Consider the following 25,000-nt stretch of genomic DNA (forward strand, 5'->3'; position numbering starts at 1 on the left):
ACGTTATTCTTAGCACCATCATTAAAATCCTACTGGGTTCTTCATGAAGCCTTATGCATTTTAATCCATATTCCAATAGACTTTTTATATATCATCTGGGAATAACACGGGGGTTGATTGGCAACTTCCACCAGGTGATTAAAACATAAAACTGCATTTACACAATCACTATTTATCAGTTAATAATTTAGTTGACAAGGCTCCATTTCAAAAGACCTCATTCCTCCTCAAAGGACATAGAGGGGCACGGGGACTTTAGATAATGCATTTCAGAAGGAAATTATGATTACCTTTAGTAATTACAGACTTGCATAACTGAGAAAAATGCTATAAAGTTGATCTGAAAAGTCTATATGCTTCTGTTAAAATTGCTCAAATTGGTTTTGCCAAAAAAAATTTACCCAAAATAATCAAATGTGATCTTTTTGAAACTTGAATGTGTTATAGCATCCAAAAAAAAAAACATTAGAAAAGAGAAACATTATAGAAAAAAAGAAAATGAACTTCAAAAGACCAGGTTGCATAAGTACACACATCCCTTAAAAAAAAATAATATTTTCTTAAAGCATCTTTTTTCTGTAATACAGAACTCTTTTTGGGTAAGAGTCTACCAACTTAGCACAACTTTATATGGCAATATATTCCAATCTTCCTTAAAAAAGCTTCAGATCTAACAAATTGTGATCTCCTGTGCACAAACCTCTTTGACTCATTAGATAAGATTTAGATCTGGGCTCTGACTCGGCTACTCTAAACCTTAATACATTAAATCTTAAGCCACTCATTTATTGACTTGGATTGGTCTGGGCACTTATCATACTATAAGGTGAAATTGTCCTTCATAATTACCATTACAGAGATCTATCCATGACTTCCTCTATCTAGATGATCGCATGAGTCTGCCACCAACATGCTTCACTGTGGGTTTGGTCTTATTTGGGTGAGAAGCTGTCTTCATTTTGTGCCAAACATATCTTTAAGAACTACACCCAAAAAGTTCTTCCATAACACATCTTCAGGGAATTATATTCAAATGGGTGAAATTCATCTGACAAGTTTTTTAGGTCATTTTTAATGTTTAAATATTTAACATTACCCCACCATTCACATCTTTGACGCAGTGTAGCACAGTGCCTATCTGCATGTACTGGGCAGTAGGAGGAAACTGGACAAACTCTGCACAGACAGCAACCTGAGCTCAAGTTAAACCTCAGGACTCCGCATGGGAAAAATTGCTGTTACCATTTCCAAACACCTTTATTGTCAGTTCTAAGGTGGGTCACTTCCTCAGTACATTGTTACTTCACTTTATGAAACATGCCAGTCAGATTACCACCTGACAACCTCCAGAATTGTTCTGCTACATGCACAGAAAATGTATTTGCTATAAAAGCAAAACACATGCCAAGATACATTAGGAGCCATGGTGCTGATCAGTGGAAAAGCACAAATAGTGCAGCACATTACCTGCCACCTTAAAAATGCCCTTCAAGCTTAAGCAATGATGATAATATTACAATGAAGAAGTATATAATTATCAGAAGATTAAACAAGAGACATTTATTTCCCATTTTATCAAGTGGCATAAACACAGAACACAGTAAGAGCAAACTTACTGAAGACTTATCCATGTACTGTATATATGGGCTGTGTGCTTTTTTTTTTTTTTTTAGAAGTATTTTCTATTACACTGAAGGACAATCCACTTACCTGGATCTGATTTAGAAAAAGTGTCCATGTCCAGTAGATTCCTGTCCAAATGAACAAGAGAGAAATACACATTACACACTGTCACAATTAAAACCATTTCTCTAGACACAATACAACATTACCATATATGACAACATGCTGATAAGATGGCAATGTTCAAGAAGAGGTTTTATTATTTTTTTTTTTTAAAGATAACCTTTTAAAATAACCTTTTCACCCACACAGTTACATTCAGAAATAGAAGCAAACCCTCAGTAATTGTGGGTTTATGTACGAAGCGAACTAAGGGTTCATAAATGTGTAATGAGAGTATGTTGATTTCTCAGTGCAGTGTTGCTACATGTAAAAATAGATAACACATAATTATAGCTTATAGCTTGTTATATAATAATAACAACTTGTAAGTGTATTCAAACCCTTGACTTATTCTCTCACTTTCAGTAACCACTTTATTCTTGTCAGGGTTACAGTGACGCAGTGTGCCACAGTACCAATTACTGTTTGTTCATTGTTATTAATTACTGTTGTTATTGCTAATAAGGTATACAAAGTTTGACAAATAATTAAAGATTTTATATATATATATATATATATATATATATATATATATATATATATATATATATATATATATATATATATAAAGTCTTAGAATTCAGACATATTCAACTGTATTAGTGATTGGGCTTTCCACTCCAGTCTTCCAAGTTGTTTCAGCTGAATTTTAGGTTCTTCTCACATTTATCTCTGCAGGGCCTCTCAAGCTCTTTGAGACTGAAATCAGAAGCATCTCTGTATTGATAAGCTCGTTGTCTCTCCAGGGAGTTTCAATTAGATTCAAGTTGAGGCACAAAATGGGACCGTTCATCATGAACATTCACAGATTTATCCTGATGCCACTCCTGCTGAGTGTTTCAGGTCATTATCATTTTGGAATGCGAATCATCACTCCAATCTAAGGTTCCAAGGGCTCTTGAATGGGTTTTATCAAGATGTCAAGCTGTACATTGTTCAGCTTTCCCTCTATCTTGAGAAGCCTCCTAGTTTCTGCAGCTGAAAAACCTTCCCACAACATAATGCTGCCACCAACTTGGATTACTGTGTGGGTAGAATTGCCTGGTGTTGCCTGGTGTTGTCTGGTTTCCTCCAGACTGAGATACGTCTAAAACCACAGGAATCAAAGAAAACAAATCTTGGTTTTATCAGCTCATGAATCCATTGCTTTCAATCTCCTGAGAGTCTTTTTGGTGTAGTTTAGCCAACTACACTAAGGACATTAAGGTTCCCACAGCATGTTTGCACAATAAACCTTGTGAAGCTGCTTGTCCTTCTGGGTTTCATTGCCATACAGGACTTTTGAAAAGCTGTTGGTGCAACTTTAATGTTCTTCCCTGTTTGCTGTGAAGCCAGATATAAACCTTCTATATAAAAATGATGTTCTGATAGAGTCACTGTGATCCAAACAACAGCAGAATCTTAGAAATGAAAGAAATCCTTCGCTCTTCCTGGCTTGTGCTTGTCCTCAGCTTGTCCTCATCTTCATGACTTGGTTTTTTGAAGCTGTGAAGCTTTATAAAGACACAAGTGTGTCTTTCCAAATACCAGATCAATTTACCACAGGTAAATCCATTTGTAGAAAGGTCTCAAGGGCATCTCAGTGGATGGGGGATGTGTCTGATCTGAATTTCGAGTATAAAAGCAAAGCATTTGATCACTTATATAAATGTGGTGTTTATAAATGGAAACTTGTTTATGCTTTTTCATTATGGAATATTTTTTCTAGATTTATGAGAAAAAATCAATTAATCAAATTTAGTGTAAAGTTATTGTGTAACAAAATAAGGAAAAGGTGAAAGAATCGGAAAAATTAGGAATCTGTATATACCCCCCCCCCCATTTTTAAAGAATACTACCCAGAAAATTAGCCCAACAGCCCAATCATATGTAAATTACTGCAGCAGCATCAATCAACTGTCATTAAAAATCAAATGCCTTCAAACCCATTTGATAATAAAGGTATAAAAAAAATATCAGTGGCACACAAGCGCATTTATGGAGCCGCTGTTTCTCAGCAGGTCATCTCCTTTATGAATGAGAGAGAGCCACAGCGGCCCATCTCCATGAATATTCAGCTTCCATCAGCTTTCACCTCAGCTCACAGACAATTTTACAGCTTATTAAAGCTAAAAGAAGCCATTTAAAAAAAAACATAAGCACGAGTGTGCCCGGGTGAAATTCATAGAAAAATTCAAAATGTGTGTGAATGTAGGTTTTGAAGCACTCGTGTTTTATATATAATATATCTAAATGATCATATAAAACCATATATGTTGCTCCAGCAGCTGGCAGTATTCATAAAAGGAAAAAAAACACCCGATATTATTTACCATGCCTGTGTCAGACTGTTTCAAAGTAAGACACATTTATTATTCTGGAAACAAATATGTACACACAGGTCAGGAGATAATAATAAGACCTGGAGAGCTAATAAATACATTCAGACAGATAATATTCAGATATTATGTGAGAGAATGAGGGCTTGGTTATTTAAAAAATATGTATTTTTTAATCTGTCAATTAATGAAAATATAGACTGATTAAACCAGTTAACACAAATTTATATCCATTAAAAAATAAGTATTTTATCATTTTTTTACTAAGATTAAAATACTGGAAAAAGTACTTATATCTGAGATCTAAATGATATGATTATTAATATATAAACACAATCTTCTCTGGTTATTTTTCCTCATTCAGTTTTTGACCATCTCTGAAATTGCCCACTTTGTTCCGCTATGCTAGAAGTTAATGCTAAACCAATGGATTTTTTTTTTGCAGTCATTCTTGTTAACAGCAATTGTTGTTGTTTAGAGAATGACCAATTTCATTTAGTGAAAAATAAACACAAAATAAACATTTTAATTGTGCAACATATGCATGAGTCTGGGGTCCATCTGTTGCAGAATTGCTGGGGTAAGTGCACATTCAGCGTAAATAGCTGGTTGAAATAAAATATACAAGATATCCCAAAATGTCTGCATGTATAGGGGAAATTAACAGTTTTTTAGCAAAAAATCTTCCGAAATTTTTCACACTTACTATATATTTTATTCAACACCTTTAAAATGCCTTAAAATAAAAACATATTGAAATTATTCTCATGGTTGGATCGGGAAGCTGTCACAAGGTTGCACTAGACGTTAACAGCAATATGATATGCACATCGCACATAACACTGCTGCCAAACTGGGTTACCAAACTGTTGCCAAAGTTAGAGGCAACTCTTTGTGCTTACAGTAAATAACAGCAAATACAGAATGCATTGTAAATAAAGTTTCATTTTGATTAAAAAAGTGTAAGGAGACTTTAAGACCCCTTTTACACATAGTATATATGTAAACAAGCTCTTTCACGTATAGTGACACAAAATACAGTCTCAATGACTGCAGACACAAAGTCACTTTAATGCACTGTTTCTGCATTAAACTCTGTGACACTCACCAGAACTTTTGATTTATTGTAAGGCTTATGTAGTGACGTTTCATTTAATTTCTTACTGCTCCATTTCCACATTGTATGAGTGCAGAATTTGACATGGTGATGAAAATGTGAAAAGACACTAGACAGATGTCCTGCAAAGCGCCGATGTGCATGTAAATGTCTTGGCTTCTTGTTTTTTATCAAACACATCCACCAGAATGCAATGGCACTAAATCCCTCTGAGACTAAATGACAGAAATGAAATCTGTCTAAAACTGATGGATGACATCTGTCCAGAAGCTGAGGAAACATAAGAAATAGCATAAGTCTCCACCAGGCAATAGAACAAATTCACAGATATCTGCCCAGGTTGAGAAATCTGACAGCAGTGTGCAACAACCTGCCATTGGCTAAAAGTGGAGACAGTTTTCTTTTTGTGTGTGTGTGTGTGTGTGTGTGTGTGTGTGTGTGTGTGTGTGTGTGTGTGTGTGTGTGTGTGTGTGTGTGTGTGTGTGTGTGTGTGTTTGTCCACACACACACACATGTCCTACCATCCTACCATGTCCATGAGACATGATGAAATCTTGAACTAATTATCTGATCAGCCAATTGTGTGGCAGAAGTGCAGTGTATGATCATGTAAATGTTCACATCAACCATCAGATCACAATGGAAAAAATGAATCTCAGTGATTTTGACTGTGGCATGATTGGTGGCACTAGATGGGCTGGTTTGAGTGTTTCTATATAATTGCTTATAATTATATAAAAACATCCAGTGAGCAGCAGTTTTGCAGACAGAAACATTTGGTTGATGAGAGAGATCAGTGAAGAAGTCCCACACTGGTTTGTGCGGACAGAAAGGATACAGTAACTCGGATAACCACTCTGTACAATTGTGGTGAGCAGAAAATCATCTCAGAACACACAACATGTCAAGCTATAGGCTACAACAGCCAAAGGCCGTGTCAGGTACTGCTTCAGTAAGTCTAGAACAGAAAGCTGAGGCTGCAGTGTGCACAGAAACTCCAAAACTTTTCCAAAACTTGACAGTAGCCTGGACTGATGAATTTCAATTTCTGATGAAGCACATTGATGGTAGAGTCATAATGTGGCATCAATATCATGAAGCCACAGACTCAAACTTGTGTCAATGTGAAGGCTGGTGGAGGTGCTATAATGGTGTGGGAAATGCTGTCTTGGCACACCTTAAGCCCATAAATACCAGTCAATCATCACTTGAAGCCACAGAACCATAGAAAATACTAACTTGGAAGAGAACGCCTTTATTTGTCACAAATACATTATAGCAGAGTGAAATTCTTTGCTTCACATATCAACTTCCTAACCACAGTTTAGGAAGTTTGTGTCATGATACAGTACCCATGGGTTTTAAGGGCTTTTCTCAAGGGCCCAACAGTGGCTTACTCCTGATCAGTAACCCAGAGGCTTAAAAGCATGATTTTATAAACATAACAATGGGGTCAATGCTCTTCAGTGGTCGTCCCAGTCACCAAATGTGAACCCAGTAGAACACCTTTGGGCTGTAATACAACAGGAGATTTATAGCATGAAAGTGCGCCTGAAAAATCATGTCAACATGAACCAGAATCTCCATAGGAATGTTTCCAACATCTTGTGGAATCCATGCCATGAAGATTTGAGGATGATCTGAGAGCAAAAGAAAACCCTAGCCAGCATTAATATAGTGTTCCTAATAAAGTACTCTGCCTGAGTGTATGTGTGGATGTAAATGTTAAACAATAATAAATTCAGCAGAACATTCCTTTCCACTACAGGCAGGCAGTCACACATGCACACCCAAGCACACAAACACACACCTGATGCCCTGTTGTCAAGCAGCGTTAGCTGAATCAAATCTGTCATGGGAGGGAGATGTGTGTTTGTGTATGTGTATGTGGGTACGTGTGTGTGTGCATATGCTTTATGCAGCCTTGTGTGTGTGCACATGCTTTATGCAGCCTTGTGTGTGTGCACATGCTTTAAACAGCCTTCTCCAGCCTTCAGAGATTCTTCAGTCTCATAAAAAAGGTATAAATCTGGATCTCTGGGGTGCATCATTTGTACCTTAATAGGTCCTTCACCTGAACCTATGGATATATACTGTAGTGTACCATTAAAATTATTTGAGGTACAATACTGTAAATGGATCACAATTGTCTTTTAGATTATACGTCGCATTGTAGCTTTTTTGGGATTTATACTACTTTTCTATTCCAATGCTTCAAAGGTGTGTGGTTGAGGGTATCCATTCCTGCAACAAGGAATAGTAGCATTACCATATTTCTGATCATGCTCACTTAAAGAACCTTCCAGAGTGCATCAAAAAACAAACAAAAACTTTTCACATGTAGAATAAAAAAAATTCTGTATTACAGTTAGGTGGAACTACTGTTGAGTGTACAATCATCATCCTGCACTAACTGCGTACAGGCGTGTTTCATTGCGTGTGTGTGTGTGTGTGTGTGTGTGTGTGTGTGTGTGTGTGTGTGTGTGTGTGTGTGTGTGTGTGTGTGTGTGTGGAGTAAGCGCGTGGCACGGACAGCGGGCACCCCCTCAAACACCTACACCAAATGCAGATTTGGCTCGAGGTGCAAAAATACTTCCAATAAAAACCCTCTCTGTCTGAACTAGCAGTAATAAAAATCCACAGCATTCAGTTAAACAAGATGAACACGTTCATATCCCTGCGTCTGAGAAAAGATGCTCTCAGGTGGCATCAAGTTCAGAAATGATGGGGCAAAACAGGTTGAAATCCATCCATATCGTCTGTATTACAGCACATTAAAGTATAGATTAGTATGGTTTTAATCCTAGCAGGATTACATGCTGAGTATTTATTGTGCAGGACGCATGGACTCACCTGCACGAGACAGTAACTTCAATCTTAGTTGCCGGTACCGTAGAATGGAGCGGGTCGAAGTCCCCAATAGATGCCATGGTAACGCTGGAGATGTTCAATATGTTTTAAACCAAATCCGAAGTTTTCAGTGTTCCATCCGAGACTGTGTTTTTGTTCTCAATCTAATGAGGGGAAACGCGCTACCTGTGTGACGCGCTGCCCCGCACCACAGCGTCCATGTGTCTCCTCTCACCCGCTGCCTGAAGAAAGGAGCGCGCACACCGACACTCGGACTGTCAGTCGCACCGTCACTCGGACCTGGACTGCGTCCCGCACCGCACGGTGATTAGTGCGTTAACGCGGTACAGTCACTCAGCTAAAATAAACAGCGCTTTCACTCAGCGCAAACTCTCCACCACCTGGCCCACGTCCAAAACACTTTAGTACTGAGTAGTTATATTATGCCTCTGGTACTACGCCTTTTTTTTTTTTAATTACTGCTACTCACTTTGACAGCCGGCAGGTGGAGACAGAGCATAAGAAAAAGTTCTGGATATAAACTCAAACTCAAAGATGCGTCTGAGATTTGTGTTTGCTGTGCGCCTTTTCAGGACGCAGCTTTTCTCTATAGAAACTCCCGGTTAGACAGGATACTACTGAACTGTCACTTCAGAGAGCAAGTTAGGGGTCTTGATGAAGGACCCAGCAATTTCTTGGGTTACAGAGAAAATACACAAAACAGATTTCTTTTAATTTCTTCTTTTATTTTCACTGGAAGAGCATCTGTCCCATATCTCCTCGGCAATTGTAATGAGACATTAAGGAATCACTATAATTAAAACAAACAAAAAGACTGTACAAAGGCAAAGATTCACCACTCTCTAAAAAGAGCAGAAAGGGTACAAATGAAAATTTCATAAAAACATGGAAAAGACAAAATCATTAAGTAAAACTTCCAAATTTAAATGTTACCCCACTGGCCTTTTCCTGTGAAAAAATAAATTCTGAAATGTCTGGATCGTGTAAGATGGAAAATAATCAATGAAAAAAACAAACATGCAAGGTGCCTGACTGCTATTGCTATTTCAATGTTTCAAAGATTTAATAACAGATGTTTTACGAGCCCGACAAATATTTATGTGGAATCTATGAAACAAGAGTTTCATATGATGTGGGTCGACCACTGTAAGCAACCAAAAATACATCGGTTAGTGAATCTAAATCACTTACACTGATCATTCCAATGTTCTATGTCTGTGTCATGTAGCTAAATTTTGACTGAATAGCATGAGGACAAAAACAGTATGTCCCTTACAAACCATTGGCAGGTTTGCAATGTGTCCATTTCAAAATGTATTCAAACGTATCTAGACTGAAGACTCCCAGAAAAGAAAATGAATGTTTTTAAAATTGAAAAGATCCATCCCATGATTTCCAGGTAGAAATAATCTCAAATTTAGCCCAATATTAAGAGAAAAAAGGCACAACAACATGGTGGTCCTGAGGTAAAAAGGCCATCAAAACCATTTGGCATTAAGAACATAAATCCCTAGTGTTACATGCTGATTTTTAAGTGTTGCCTTAATTTCATATTCAACTTTCTAATTTCATACCCAGTCACCACCAAGCATCATAGCAACACTTTACATCACCAAAATCTCTTGTAAAACAGCATCGGTAGCTGAAACTGATGACATGGTAGATAAGGTGTGGTGATTACACTTCACCGCCAGGTACGACCACAACGTAGCTAAGAGGTATGACAGATGACATGAAAGAAAGCATTTGTTAATTCTAAACATTCACTGTAATCATTTCACTGCAAATGCATTTGGAGATTCAGTGGATTGAATGTTTTGATTATAACCAGTAGCAGTTCTGAATTCACAAACAGTCAGCATGAGGCAAATACATAAATGTCAAACATTATAGATTATTTTGACAGATGCACCAAAACTTATGTGGCCATACAGTGGGCCTCCTTCAGAAGTGTAACTGAACACACGCTGTTATAAAACCAGAAGTAAGAGCATCATTTAACATACACAAATGAGAAACTGTGCTGTTAAAATAGCTTAATTGGTGAACCTGAAAACTACACTGTTATATTAAATGATAAAACCTTAATCTCCTTGAAGGAAAACAGCCAAACCTCTGCCCAGATTCATACATGCTGCAGTTTTTACTTGTTACTTACACATCATATTATAATGCTTTATGTATCCAAGTGTTTAAATGAATCTTAAGACATCATAAATAAGCATAAAACTCATTAAACTCAAAGACAATTTACAAAAAAAAAATGTCCATATGCTGAATGGCCAAAAAGAAGCACAGCCTTTGAGGTCCACTTAGAAATTATATTTTAAGAACTTGTTCATTACTGCATATTCGAATAGCAGCAATACAGCTACAGCAATAGGAAGAGCTCAAAGAAGCCTTTTCCCTTTGTTGTTTTTAGGCTCTCATTCATCATGCTATTCAATATAAATGTAATATATATAAAAGCAGAAAATATGAGGGAGATAAAAAAAAAAAAGAAACGTAGAAATTTACTAGAGGTGCCTCAACAGTCAAATTCAGTGTGTAAAAACAATTAAAAACAAATAAAGAAATAAAAGGTAGCCCCAAGGTTTAAGTTTGGCACTTTTAAGTCCTGGTGGAATGGTGTGTACAGAGTAAAGGAAAGAGGGGTAATGAAAAATGAACAGAAAAAAAACCAGCTTGGTTTTTCCAGATCTACTTGGAAACCTTGTGTAACAACACAGGAACAACATGATGCTTTTTTTTTGGAACACTGACATTGGAGGGACTTTTATATGGAGGGCTCAGATATGAAAATGACTAAGGAGACCAGTAAGAATAGGAACCATTCTTTTGGTGATTCATTGCTACTAAACACAAGATGGAGAGTCAGAAATAACCGAGGAGAAGAGGACAGAACAGAAGAGGAAGCTGAGTTCAGACAATAGCGTTGGTGCCTCGGAGGCCAACACCACGAGCAAACTGCTCCAGCAGACCAGAGATGGCTCCAGATGGACTTGGAAAGGAAGATTTCAGTCCCACCGTAGAGCTGTAAGCCGCCAGAAACAACTCCCTTACTGCCTCCAGCCGAGCCTGCCTCGCAGATCCAAATGTACACCTAAAGAGGAATGAGCGGAGAACCAAAGAGTGAGAAATGCACCATAATTTAAAAGTGAATTAAAGGGAGAGAACAACTGCAGTGTTTTCTTTTCCATTATAAACTCATTGCCATCATGGGAGTTTTATTACAGAGCTGTTAATGTGGTAACAAAAGTTAAATTGCATTTGGTAATTAACAAATAACTGGAAGCGCCTCTTAAACATCATGGTCCTCACCACAATTTACTGTGTGGAGAGAGGACTGGATGTTATCTGCACACTCTACATGCCCTGTTGAAAAGATACATTCAATTTGTCTGCCTGATTGAGCAGAAAGTGTAGCAGGAGAAATAAGCAAGGGATAAGGAGAGAAACTGCTTGTTCAGGTCTTTCCTCATTAAGCCATTCCAAAAGACCCAATATTTTGGATAATGTCTTTCCGACAGGTCTTTGACATTTTACTTTACACATTAGTTCCACAATTTCAATCTCATAAACATTATGAACCTACCTAATGCTGGAAAACTAAAGAATCAAACCACCCGTAACCACATACACAAAAGGTCACACAAGTCAGTTGTTGCAGCAGCCCTCTCACTCACTCAGCCCTGTGCTGCTAGGCCAGTAGGACAGGAAAAGTAAAAGCATGGGAAGGGAAATCAAAGGAATGGTCAAAAGAAAGAGATTGAGATAGGACAGAGGAAGCATGTGAGACTCACATGCGGCCGCTGGGCCCCTCATCTTGGAAGCTGAAGGGAAGGGGTGACTCCAAAGGGAGAGGAGCCGCTTCGTGGATGCTCCCACAGCCTGAGACAATCTGCCAGCTTCCATACTCTGTAGAGATAGAAGAGCCCGAGCGAGCATACTCCACCATGGACCTTAAGGAGAGAAAGAAAGGAACAGACACACAGAAAAGCCTCACTCGCAGTTACGTCATTCCCACATGATTGCTAAGGAACATCAAAACAAGAAAGAGAGTAAGATAAGGGCTAAATTGCAGCAGATGGATCAAAGATGGAGCAGAGAGATATAATTAGAGAGATAAGGGGAAGTAAAAAAAAAATAGGATGAATGGATGCAAGGGATGGAAATGAGGGCTGTAGCACTAGCAGGGCAATGTGAAGAGTGAAAGGGCTCCAAATTGTAGCCAGCAGCTAAGTCAGAAGTCGGTCATACAGAGAAATCCATCTGTACATTGTTGTTTAAGAGACAATAAACACAACATATAAGCAATCTATTCAGTCATACAGTCTGTCTTTATTTAATCTTTTACTGTCAAACAATTAAACACCATTTTTTCATTCCTCAGTTAAATGATTTTTCCATAATTTGTCAAAAGTCAAATGATTTGTCAAGGTAAAAACATCCTTGATGCAACACATCACAATGCATCTCATGCACGCACACATGCACACACACACACACTACCAAGTAAGGCTAATTTACCCCATGTAGCATGTTTTTGGGATATGGAAGAGAACCAGAGGAAACCCACATGGACATGGGAATAACATGAAGAACTCCACACAGACAATAAGCCAAACCCACAATTGAAACCAGAGCCCAGAAGTTGTGATCTAATTACCATGTGTGTAACAAGAACACATTTCTGCTTGTAATGTGTCAAGTTCCTGATCAATATTTGAAAAGGCAACTTGTACATTAAGTAAACAACTACTCCACACTCACTATGCTGACCAGTCCACTGACCAGTTTATTTGCCCCAGCACCCAGGTTTCTTTTTCTGTTTTTATATAGACAGTCAAAGCCACCTGTCAGTTTCAGTTTTCTCTTACATCACAACTGTGTAACTGCACAAACCCCTGAGGTTGTGGAGGCCTCTGCTGGCTAAGAGCAGTCCTTACAGTGATCGTTGTTTAAATTGAGTATATCAGCTACATCTGCCAAGCCAGATCAGATTAGAATTTGAAAGTTAAGTAGCACTGGAAAAGCATGGAAGAAGAAGAAAACATCAATATTGCTCAAAATGTATTTCACTTGAGGCAGCTGTTGTACAGTATGAAAAACAATACAAGATGCACCAAAAGTCTCCATACATCAAGGTTGCAATGGACTTTAACAGGAAACATGACAAGCACATCACACACAACACTGCTGCCAGATTCGGGAGGGATGACTCGGTGTGTGTTTACAAAAAATTTTTTACATTTTGTTAAAACAGTGTTTATTTCCCTAATGTACAGAGACTTTTAGGATACCCTGTATTGTACTATTGCATACATCTGTCAACTCGCATCAATAAAACAAGCAGGTAATAATAAAAAAGTGTTTATATACAGTTAACACTATTGTATTCAGACGTATTCACTCACCTTCTCCCCGGCACAGCCAATGGGCTGCTCCCTGTACGGATATAGCCCTGCTCTGATTGGTTGGAGGACGACGAGCTTGAGGTTCTGCCCTCTGTAAGTGGATGAGGTAGTCGCTCCTCAATTGGGACTGAGCGGTTCCAAAGCACGGTCTGAGGAGACGAGGTCATAGCTTTTCTTCTGAGAAAGGCAAACGCAAATAAGTATTAAGCATTTAAAGCTTAAAAACAGGCAGAACAACATCTAGAAGCTTTGGTCCATAAACTAGAAGTTTTAATTAAAAGTACTATTTAAAAATTGAAGAAAATAATTTGTTTGTTCAGTTATACCCGCTAGAGATCAGGTCCACAGGCTCAGCGGACAGACTGGAGGGAGCAGCTGTATCCTCAGTGATTAAGGAGAAATCGCTACTCAAACTGGTCATACTACCCCTGTCTCTGGATTCTGAGAAAAAGCAAACAAAAGGAAATGTAATAATTAATTCAACAGCTCAGTGTACTTTCCTGCAAAGGTTTTTATCCATGTGCATATATTCTCCATAAAAATGAGTGAGCATCTTATTAATGAAAAAAAGTACAAAATTCTACTAGGAATTGTGGATGGAAAGAAAGAATTAGACGTACGCAACTGGCAGAGGTCGTCCACTGTGAAATCAGTGTCTTTGAACTGAGAGTTTTTCCTCCTATAATATTGTGGGGTGGGGGGGGGGGGGGAGAAAGAGAGAGAGAGTGACTAACACAAAGAAGACTATTTTATCCATCCAGTTTTTATAAAAAAAGCAGGTACTTGAGTTTGCAGAATGATGTACAAACAGATCTGCATTTGATCCACACAGCGTTCATCATTTGACATCAAAACAAGCATGATTTGAGCTCAGATGATGGACACAAGACTCAGGTGCATGGACACAAGATCCATCCCAGTATGGTCATATGCACATAACACACACCGAGATTTCCTTACCTTTATCCCACAGTCACATTCAGTAAAGCAAGCTGTAATTTATGCAATTGTTGCAATACTTAATCAATAAAAACCAAAAACAATCAGCATTACAGACCAAGATCTCAGGTAGAACTTAAGCAAGAAGGAAATGGGGGGGCAGTTTTTTCCATAGAGGAGAGTTTCTTACTCCATTTGTCTTAAACTAATTAAAGGTAATAATCAAATGGAAAATTTAACCTACAGATAGTTATGAGAATTCAAAGTAGTGCTTTTATTTCTAAACACAAAAAAGGTCAGATTTTATCCAATTTATAAATACAGGTGAGCCAGATTGCCACTGGTGTTAGAAAGCATGTGTAGGTTTGTATTGCCATCAGATTTTAACATATGCAGCTTTAATGATGACGGCCATTATCTGCTAGGCTATACACACAGAACAGTACATTAACATGCAAAAAAATGAGTCATTGCTTTTTGGATACTAAAATACAGAGCTAGTAAAACTGACAAAGACGGTGAATAAAAACACATCAACAACAACAAAAAAGTTAACCATAGTAAAGTGTTAAAAACTCACCTCGGCTTCCTTATGACTGAGAAATTCTCAGACACGATGTGCTTCAAAAAATTGAAGCAAAAAAAGAAAATCTGCCAGAAAAACAAAGAAACTGTGAATCAAATCAATGAGACTACAAAGTCACGAATGAGACTACAAAGAAGTGTAATGATGTTATCATATGTTCAGACTTACTTCCTCTCCTTTAGAGAGACGATCAGGCAGCATGTGACTGCAGAGAAATAAAAACAGCGGTAATGTTGACTTAATTCATATAAAATTGATTTTTATTTTCAAAAAAACACAGAAGTATATTAACAGCATGTGATGACATTTGTCTTGAAGCAATATGTCAAGCAGTTCATGGCCAGTTCACAATGAAGCACAGTACAAGTGCAACTGTTGGGTCTTTATAATAATAATAATTATAAGAAGAAGAAAAATAAATAAATAAATAAATAAATAAATAAATAAAATCAATTAATAGAGACTCTTTTCTTGAAGCATGATTTTAAAAGATCTCTTCTCTCCAACATGAGTTTTAAGTTATTTACACAGAATTTGTTCTTTCCTTTGATTGCAAATTTATTATGAGTCTTTATGAATTCCTGTCTGAGATCAGTGTCTGTAGTTACCGTGCTGTGGTCAGACAGCCCGTCCATCCCCTATTATTGGCTACGTTTAAATGAGTTCAAATGACATCCTACACATCAGACAAAGACTAAGAACCAAGTAGAGCTTAACTCAAACTCAGTTCACAGCCTTCCGATTAGTGGCCTAACACCTTGCCTACAAGGCTACCATATCCCCATACCACATACAGCCACCATGTAATGGAGTGCTTTTTTTTTTTTACTTAAACACAAAAAATTCTCCAGGTAAGGTTTTACACAAAAACAAAAAATAGTAAAGAAAATGATGCTATGCCTGACTAGTTTACAAGGCTTGCACAATTTTCCTTACAAAATATTTAGAACTTCATTTCAGCTAATGTTTACATATGAATATTATCATCATCATCATTACATTTTCCAAATGAGGAAGCATGAACAGGGGTCTCACCCAAAAAGAAACCAGTCATAAGCGATGGTCAAATACAGTATCTCATCTGGCTCCAGGCTTGCATGAACAGCACCATCCTGTGTAGGGTACACAAGAATAATCACTCTGTTCGTCACATTTCCTTGAAACTGACAGATAATAATAAAACTATAACTATAACACAACACAAAAGAGCAGGATGGTGCAAAAAAAAAATGGATAGGTTAAATACTCACTACCCACACAAAGAGAGAGAGAGAGAGAGAGAGAGAGAGAGAGAGTAGCATGACAAACAAAGCAAGAGGGAGAAATAAAAGAAGAACAAGAAAGAGAGAAGTTGAGAAATAAATACTCACAGCCCACAGTGAGAGTCTAAGGAGTGACACAAAGAGTGGTGTTCTGTCCCAACCTGATATACAGTGCACCAACAAACCACTTTCATCTGCAACACACACACACACATTTAGTGAAATAGTATTTGTCTGAAACACGTACTTTTGAATCCTGCTCAGACGGCATGTACACAGTAACAGAAGATACGGTGAAAATAAAGTGAATGTTTATATTTGAATACCATCACTGTTGATGATGTGCAGAAGCAGCTTCAGATAATTCTGCGTCTGTTGCACCAGGTCCCATGACTGAAAACAGAAGAGAAATCTTAACACTATTCACAGCGTGTCTGCGGTGAATCAATAGGTGAGTTAAATTTGCTACCTTGTAATTCAGTGAAGTAGTAATTTAATACCAAATTGATTTAAAAACCTAACATTCAGGACAAAATAAATAAAAATCATCATCAGTCTATACAGGGTTTTTTTTTGTGAATGTTGCAGGGAAAAACGCTTTATTTTGCTGAAATGATTTGATTTGATACTATATATTACAAACTCCATTAAAACGTTAAAACATAAAAACTATAACCAAGTGTTTAAATGCATAAAGTACATAAAAACTCTCGCACCCTATTTGTGAGCAAGCTAAACAGCATAAAAACTGGCTAACAAAACAAAAGTGCTAACAAGAACAAAATCTCTCACTATGATTTACTATTTTTTCACCACATTACAGAACAAATAATGATCCATGAAGAAAAAAGATAAAAGCCCTTGTGCTAAATTAACAGATTAAATGAACAGATTAAACCAATATAGCTGCTTCTCACTGCTGTAATCACTTTCAGTGCTGGCAATCTCTTCCATCTACAAGCAGTGATGTCAGAGTTCACCTGTGCTCTGACTACAAGCACAACCGAAGGAGAGATCTATTAAGCTATATAAAATACGTCTGGCAGCCACTCTGCCTTATCTGTGTCTCATTTACATAAAGCTGCGAAGTTTTCAGCGCTTCTGTATCTTTTCCCCACATTGCTCTTACTTCTGCACATGACTGTAGACTTTCGAATGATAAAAAGAATGGAAGGAAGGATGAACATGCTTTTCATTCTTTAACCTAGCAATCGTTCTGTCTTTTTATTCATGGGTTTAGAAAGGCACTGGTGGCTCAGTGTTTAAAGCTGTAGTCACTTCATATAGTCTCAGCACCTAGGTCCTCAGTTCTCTATGCTCCAATACTCACGCATCTATCTGTCTCAATCCCGGCTTTCTTTATTACACATAAAAGATTCACTGAATGCTTTTAAATCTCGTTCTCCAAGTGTCCCACTGACCTACTGTTTTGCTGTGTTGTTCAGCATTAATAATGTTTATCATGCTAAACAAATAAAGACTTTATAAAAATAAAAGAGAACATTTTAACAGACACCAGTGCATGCTGTGCTACTGCAGCGATATAGGGTATAACATTTTGTGATATTGTATGTTATTGAAAAGCTGACGTATAGTAGTGTTTCAATACTTCTCTTATTATTAAACCTGTTAAACAAACGAGTGCAGAAACAACGTTTAACTGCAGTGGAAAATAATATTTGATTAACCGTTCCCTTTCCCCCAGAGTCAGTGGGTAACCAAATATCCACGACTCTTTAATATTACAAATTACCACCATTTTAAGTCAAAGCAATTTACCAAGCAAACTTTTTTGGTCTTGTGTCTTTAAATTTGCATGCCATAATTTAAACCTCAAAGGCTCTCTGCAAACACATGAAATGAGTGGCAATAGCTCAGGCATCAATTAGTGCCAACAGATTCATAATCTTCCAGCAGATGGCAGTAAGTTTAAAATAAAAAAAAAATTAAAAAGCTGTGTGTGATGGTGCTGCAAAGAAACTAGTCCTGAATGCATTATGATTGTGGCACCTAATGAATTATGCAGAAGAACGGTATTACTACAGTAAGTGTGTGCTTACCTGATATTCGCTCCAGTCAATGTTCAGGTTCTTTGTAAAGCATGCAGGGATTGTCAAGGGAGCATCCACATAGTCCTGGCAACCAAAAAATAAAAAAAAGTGCAAATGAATATGGTACTGCTAATCGAAAGTACAAAACTATAAATCATCCTCAGCAGGACCGCACTTTTCCATCTGCTGCTTGGTAATTATGTAAAAATGCAACTCAGCTTACTCATTACTGTTCGGGTTTACTGCCTGAAGTGCACAAAATATACATATAAATATTTTATATAAATAACATTCCTAGAGGACATATTCTACCTGATTCCAGTTAAAAACCAGCCCCTCTGCTGTGTAGTCTCTTTCTTTGTAGTCCTTAAAGAACTCACAACCTGGAACCAATTCAGAATACAGACAAGCATTTTTCACCAAGATCTGAAAATATTTGTATGAAACTTGGTTATCACGACTATACACATGGTTTTATTTGAATTCTAAACAGTGTCATAAATTCATGTGAAGTCAGAGACAGCATGTACCTGGGTAAGGCACAGAGAGCAAGGTGAAGTCTGCATAACGCTGGGCCTTGTCTACCTTCTCAGAGGAAGTGACACTGCACGCAAAAAACACAGGGGGAAAAAAGTGTTTAAAAAAGAAACCTGGTCAGTTTCTTACATTAATATGTTCTCTTTAAATAAAAAATAAACAGTGGTCCTTGTTTGTCAATGAAACAGACACTCAGTCATACACGTCTTCCACTTATATGTCTAATCATAAAAAGAGCTGAAATGACAACGAGACATCAGGTTTGTGTGTGTGTGTGTGTGTGTGTGTATGTGTGTGTGTGTAAAAAACAATGTGGGCTCACAAATGTAGCATACAAATGGGAAGCCATTTAGACCTGTACTTACTTGAGGCCAAACTTGACCTTCTTATTCTCCACCATGAGGTCACAGATGTAGCTTACAGATAGATACTTGAGCAGCTTAATGTCGGAACCCCTCACTTTATCAAACAGCTGTGAGTCTCCATTCCTGTATGTAGACACCATTAATAGCCATTAAGCAAAAGTGAACCCAGATGTGCAGAAGACAAAGGGTTAAAACAAATCCCCCCCCCCCCCCAAAAAAAAATAAACAAACAAGTCACAGCAGAGAACAAGTCCAAAAGGGGAAATGGTATGTCATGTTCATATTCACACACATCACTCTACCATATTCATTGTGCCATTTTTTTTCATTCTCTCCCTTAGTGTAGTTTGCTATATTGTTATTTTATATCGAGGGTGATCATGTGTTGTACTGTATATGAGAAATAAATTTGAACTTTGAATTTGAAACATCAAAATTATTCAGTTATTCACTCATTCTTTTTATGCTTAATATACAAGCAAACAAAGAAGACATTCAAAATCCATATGTAACCTCGGTATAGGGAAGGGGGTCAGTTTGTAGGAAGAGGAAGTCACTGTTTTTAGTGCAAGGTTCAATTATATGTGCAAGTCAGAAAAGGTTATTAGAAATATCACACACTTCTCCTTTCACAAAAATGTGAATTCAGAAAAAGCTCAAGTACACCAACAATAATTTCCTTTACATTAAATATGTGTGAATAAATTGGGGAACGGAATCTTCTTTCTTTTCACCCATTTAGTAGATTAAAATCTTCTTCACATAATAAAGAAATGTTTTTTAGTGCTCCTACCGGACAGCAGAATCATCCTCTGGGACTTCTTCAGATTCTGCCCATGTGTCATCAGAGCCCCCTGTGGAAAAATAGCATGGAACATACACATGAATAGTCATCTTGTGACTTTGCCCACAATTTTCAGTTCCCCAACACAGTGCTGTTCACAGAACAGGGCATCATGTGATGTCCAAGCAGCATGATAATGGAACCATTTAAACAATTTTTAACAATTCTTTCAATGACTGATTCATTTCTAGACTGCTTTCAACTCCCACCTACACTTCACATTAACCCAACAAAACCAGAATCCTATGAAAGATTTGGATTACAACTTTTTTGGTTGTACACATTTTAATTATTATTTTAAGAAAAGGAAAGGAACGTACTAGATGAAATGCAAAGAATAGGGGGCAGGAAGATGTGAGAAATGAAAAGGATCCTACTCCGCAGGAGTCACAGAGAAGACTGGTGTAGAGATACTATACCTGAGAAGATGTAGTTGTAGCCAGTGCGTCCATATAATTCCCCCCAGCCTGCCAGCGTGGACGACCGGCACACATGCTACAACAGAGCCCAAATATACATTTCCACTGAACAGCTCGATTGAGTACAAAAGACTACATCTACCTTAGTGTTTGCTCAGCCAACACCGATTAAGTATATCTATGTTATAGCTAGCCTTTTTCCTTTTTAGGAGCATTTCCTTTTAGTAACAGTTTGCTGTACCTTGCCATTGTAGAGGATGACTGGACAGACGAATCGCCCCCTACAACGAGCCATCTTACTGCGGCTCACCAGATCCTGCAACTTGTGGATCTGCACTGTACTCTCAAAACTAGAGAAGAAAAGGGAGATTAGATGAAGGTTTGCTTTGTGACTGTGCATCTTCATATCAAAAACATTAGTTATACAGAGAAGGAAACCTGTCAAGAACATATACTGCACTTAGACGGAGCTCAGTGACCATGTGCACAAGCAACACCTGGCCAGCAGCCAAGCCAACAACACAACAAAGCAGTCAACAGCCGGCAACCTTTTTAAGTGGGTCCTCAAAAGTTCTAGGTAAGAAATTAATACGCAAAACACAGCAATTTCACTACCTGACAAAGACTACCTACAAAGACTACTTGGTCCTCAGTCTTTGTAGAATGGCTCATGATGATGATAAAAATTGTAATGCCGTTACATACACAATATTTAATATACATACATTATACATACGCAACAATGTTTACAATTTGATTTCTACCATAAATCTGAAAACTTACTCTGTGATTACTTTAGGGGAGAATTACATACGACTAATGTTATTTAGCTAACTCTCTCATTTCTTCATTGGTCCTAGTTAACTTGGATAAGTTAAAACTTATTCTAAACTTGTACTGACTTGACAGGTATATTTTTGGTTCGTTTACTTCATGTTATCTTTTGAAAATCTCCATTCAATTAGTTAAATTAGGAAAGCCGCATCCATTACAACATATAGCTGTTCAGTTGATTGTATAAAACTGTTCTAACTAATGTTAATTAGCAGGAAATACAAGATAAATCAATTAGTTAGGATATGGGATTTTTTATGTACTTTTGAGAGCCACCAACAGCTGGAACCAAATTCCTTGTGTGTATCAATACACTGGGCCAATAAACCTGTATCTGAATTGATACAACTGTTAAATGTGAACAAATATGTGCACACATAAACTGCTCCTGAAGAGTATTTAGTTTTGTTTTAAAAATACATGTTTCTTTAGAGATTTTCAGCTCAGAAAATGTCAGAGAATCAGTTCAAATTTGACCTAAGTAACAAGTAAAAGGTTCCCTTACATGTATTTGTTTAGCGATACTGTATACTACTGTTGTGAAATGATAAGAGTCCAATGACCAAAAGCCAGTCCTTGGTGACATCTAAAACCAAATGTTACTGAAGGTGTACTTTACTTTCACCTAGAAAAGTACTTTCACTCTACTTACTACTTTCACCTAGAGTTATGAAAATGTAATTTGTTCAGAGCCACAAGCCCTGGCAATACAAATCCGTCACTTTAATACTGCACTAATAGCGATATAGTTTTCCCAAGCAGCAGTATCTATTGCTTTTGACAGGACAGAAATATTATATGCAGCAACAATACATTAAAAAGTTAGAAAGCCCCGGTCGTTCTGAAGAAGTGTTACCTTACCACAGGTAATACTTTGGCATACTGACAAGCACATTTCATCCCATTTCAACAATGATGGTATATTTATTAATCCATGCTGAGAAAGCAAAACACTTTGTCAGAGATATAGCGCTTGGGGTTGAAAGAGGGAGACTAACAAACCCACCCAGAAATGCCTTCGGGTATTGTTATTATTATTAGATCATTTTCATTATCTTAATTCTTATTAATGACTAGTCCTGCTGTGTCGGTCACTCTTTGTAGTCTCAAAACTACTGCCATTGTGACAACTATTATCGTTATTTGGTGCTGCTTTTATTCACTGTTATACTATGGCTTGTGTTAAAATTATTAGCAGCATTACTGCTATTTCTAATGTTATTTCATTTGTCATAATTACTTATTTATTACTATTGTAAAATTTGTGTTATTGCCATTTTCTGTCCTTTATGTTAGCATTCTTATAGTCTTACCAATGCTTTGTCAACGTTTACTCTATATAGTCATGACAAAATAGCTATTTAAATTGAATAGCTGTTAAGTGAATTTAGAGAACAGTGGCAACATACAGAACTCATCAGGGAGATGGAGTGAGAATGAGAGCAAGTGTGCGAGAGAGAGAGAGAGAGAGAGAGAGAGAGAGAGAGAGAGAGAGAGAGAGAGAAAGAAACCAGACAGGACTTGTAAAACACAATTCTTTCCAATAAGTATGGATGTTAATTAAGCTATGAGTTCAGTTGCCAGCTGGTAACATTCTACGTATTTGTCAAGAAGCCAACAACAAACCCCAGCCAAGTCAGCTCATGCAAATTTATGGTACAGCTCCAGTCAGATAAGCGCTTAATGTTTGCACTCGCACCATTTTCCACATATACACGCACACACACACACTCACTCACACACACACACACACACATCCAAGCATACAACCATAACCAATCATCAGAAACAAAATCAACAGTACTCCTAAATACAGAAATGGTGCTTATAACAACGCAACATGGAATCCCGTTAAATAAAACAGTCTATTATTTTTAATATCTATCATACATATGTGTCATTTCCATCATATCCTGAAATATCTGGAAAACATAAATAAAACAAACTAGGATTAAGTAACTATTACAGCCATCATTGTATAATGGATACTCATTAAATAGGAGAGTCTGAAGCTTTGTTACCTTTCTTTATTGGGCTCAGTGCATTCGTACTCCAAGTAAACAATTTGGCGAGGGTAGTGACCGCACACTTCGCCATTGCTGTTCTGGATCACACAGTACTTGTAGTCACGGCCAAACAGTTCAAGGCATCGCTCCTCTATTCTCTCCACCTGTGAACAGCACTAGGATTAAAAGTTGTACACAATTCAAGGATCAAGCCTCTAGTTTCTCTTTCAGTCTTGGGCATTTGCATACAGCACATTCACAAAAAAATCAATTTAGGAAATGTCTGACGCAAAGAGTGTCGTGTCATACGTATATTGTATAGCATTCACATTACAACTTCCACTTAAAATTTCTGAATCATATTATTTTCTCAAATACTGAGACAGAAAGAGGACAGACCTGGCACGGTTAATTGGACAATTGCATTTGATCCACAGTAATTCTCTAAGGTCAAATACAGTACTGTAATGTAGAAAGCATGACTTTGTAACTTACAGAAAACGCTATATTATTTCGGTAGTGTGCTATGGTCCGTTAATTAGCATTATATTTATTATTTACATTAGTGCCTTTTTTTTAAACAGTCTAAAAGTCAATAAGAAAACAGCTCAATGTTATGTTCTTTGTTTTTGAGTTATGCTTATATTAAAATCTAGGAATAAAATCAACAGAAAATACAGAATATTAATCCTAACTAAATGACTATTAAATGAAATAACTAACAGCTAAAATGACAATCATGAGAGGCCGAAGGTGCTAGTTGCTTAGTAACAAACTGTAAACAAAACTTTTGTCTGTATGAGGTTGGTAATAGCACAATGTCCCTGTCAGAGATGAAAAGTGGCCACGTGATTACCTTTTCTTTTTCTAACCCAAGAACATGTTTACTTGTTGCTAACCATGTGTCATGTGATTATCAATACTCCTGGGAAAACACTTGTGACTGATGGTATCAAATGTCTAAAAGGTATTTCAGGTGGTATTTACTGACTGTATACATATTTAGGCTTGGTATTAAGTGTGCCATATGTGGACTATATGTAGACTTTGTGCTTGGTATTAAGTGTCATCTACAGGCGTGCGTGTGTGTGTTCCTGTGTTCTACAGACTGTATAATATCTTTATGCTCGGTTCTGAGTGTGTAAATGTTGTATTAAGTGTCATCTACAGGCCAGTTCTGTGTGTAAATGTTGTATTAAGTGTCATCTACAGGCCTGTGTGTGTATATTCTACAGACTGCATGATATCTTTATGCTCAGTTCTGAGTGTGTAAATGTATTAAGTGTCATCTACAGGCGCGCGCGTGTGTTTGTGTGTGTGTGTGTGTGTGTGTGTGTGTTCTACAGACTGTATAATATATTTATGCTCGGTTCTGATTGTGTAAATGTTGTATTAAGTGTCATCTACAGGCTACATAGATGGTTATACATCCTTATCTTACCCTTGGTGTAACCTCCTTCGCTCTGTACTGGGTCTTGGAGAACAGGTCAATCAGATCTGCTATTTCCTCGCTCTTCCGCACTGTTGTCCCAGCAGCACTCAGACTGCCGGTGGCCAACATCGCTGCTCGGGCCGTTGCTTCGTGCTCGATGCGAACTCGGCCTCCCTCAAACAGCGCCGTTCCGTGAGGCCGGGAGCCGCCTCCAGGC

At 37.5% G+C, this 25,000-nt stretch overlaps 2 protein-coding genes across 5 annotated transcripts in view; both read right to left on the reverse strand.

The window, feature by feature from the left end:
- Window positions 1-8,527, reverse strand: part of LOC113642868 (copine-9) — a 73,310-nt gene extending 64,783 nt beyond the window's left edge. The window contains exons 1-2 of one of the 3 annotated variants that reach the window (XM_047814367.1): window positions 8,074-8,526; window positions 1,711-1,751 (exon numbers count right to left, since the gene is read on the reverse strand). In XM_047814367.1, the coding sequence (XP_047670323.1) occupies window positions 1,711-1,751; window positions 8,074-8,150 (118 nt within the window). In that variant the 5' untranslated portion in view covers window positions 8,151-8,526. Of the gene's footprint in view, window positions 1-1,710; window positions 1,752-8,073 lie in introns of all 3 variants that reach the window. The other 2 variants (XM_027146610.2, XM_047814368.1) reach the window with 2 other exon arrangements.
- Window positions 8,528-8,795: 268 nt separating this feature from the next.
- The window catches only part of mtmr14 (myotubularin related protein 14), a 16,758-nt gene continuing 553 nt past the window's right edge, over window positions 8,796-25,000 (reverse strand). Inside the window, exons 1-19 of one of the 2 annotated variants that reach the window (XM_027146607.2) lie at window positions 24,793-25,000; window positions 23,367-23,515; window positions 20,753-20,861; window positions 20,512-20,587; window positions 20,042-20,102; window positions 19,249-19,371; window positions 18,877-18,950; window positions 18,659-18,729; window positions 18,356-18,430; window positions 16,622-16,688; window positions 16,404-16,489; window positions 16,069-16,145; window positions 15,202-15,238; window positions 15,028-15,098; window positions 14,129-14,187; window positions 13,835-13,949; window positions 13,509-13,685; window positions 11,895-12,053; window positions 8,796-11,194 (exon numbers count right to left, since the gene is read on the reverse strand). The exon at window positions 24,793-25,000 is cut by the window's right edge and continues 552 nt beyond it. In XM_027146607.2, coding sequence (XP_027002408.1) covers window positions 11,014-11,194; window positions 11,895-12,053; window positions 13,509-13,685; window positions 13,835-13,949; window positions 14,129-14,187; window positions 15,028-15,098; window positions 15,202-15,238; window positions 16,069-16,145; window positions 16,404-16,489; window positions 16,622-16,688; window positions 18,356-18,430; window positions 18,659-18,729; window positions 18,877-18,950; window positions 19,249-19,371; window positions 20,042-20,102; window positions 20,512-20,587; window positions 20,753-20,861; window positions 23,367-23,515; window positions 24,793-24,912 — 1,887 coding nt within the window. In that variant the 5' untranslated portion in view covers window positions 24,913-25,000 and the 3' untranslated portion in view covers window positions 8,796-11,013. The remainder of the gene's footprint in view (window positions 11,195-11,894; window positions 12,054-13,508; window positions 13,686-13,834; window positions 13,950-14,128; window positions 14,188-15,027; window positions 15,099-15,201; window positions 15,239-16,068; window positions 16,146-16,403; window positions 16,490-16,621; window positions 16,689-18,355; window positions 18,431-18,658; window positions 18,730-18,876; window positions 18,951-19,248; window positions 19,372-20,041; window positions 20,103-20,511; window positions 20,588-20,752; window positions 20,862-23,366; window positions 23,516-24,792) is intronic. The other variant, XM_027146608.2, reaches the window with a different exon arrangement.

Source organism: Tachysurus fulvidraco, chromosome 5 (genome assembly GCF_022655615.1).
Source record: "Tachysurus fulvidraco isolate hzauxx_2018 chromosome 5, HZAU_PFXX_2.0, whole genome shotgun sequence".
Taxonomy (NCBI): Eukaryota; Metazoa; Chordata; class Actinopteri; order Siluriformes; family Bagridae; genus Tachysurus; species Tachysurus fulvidraco.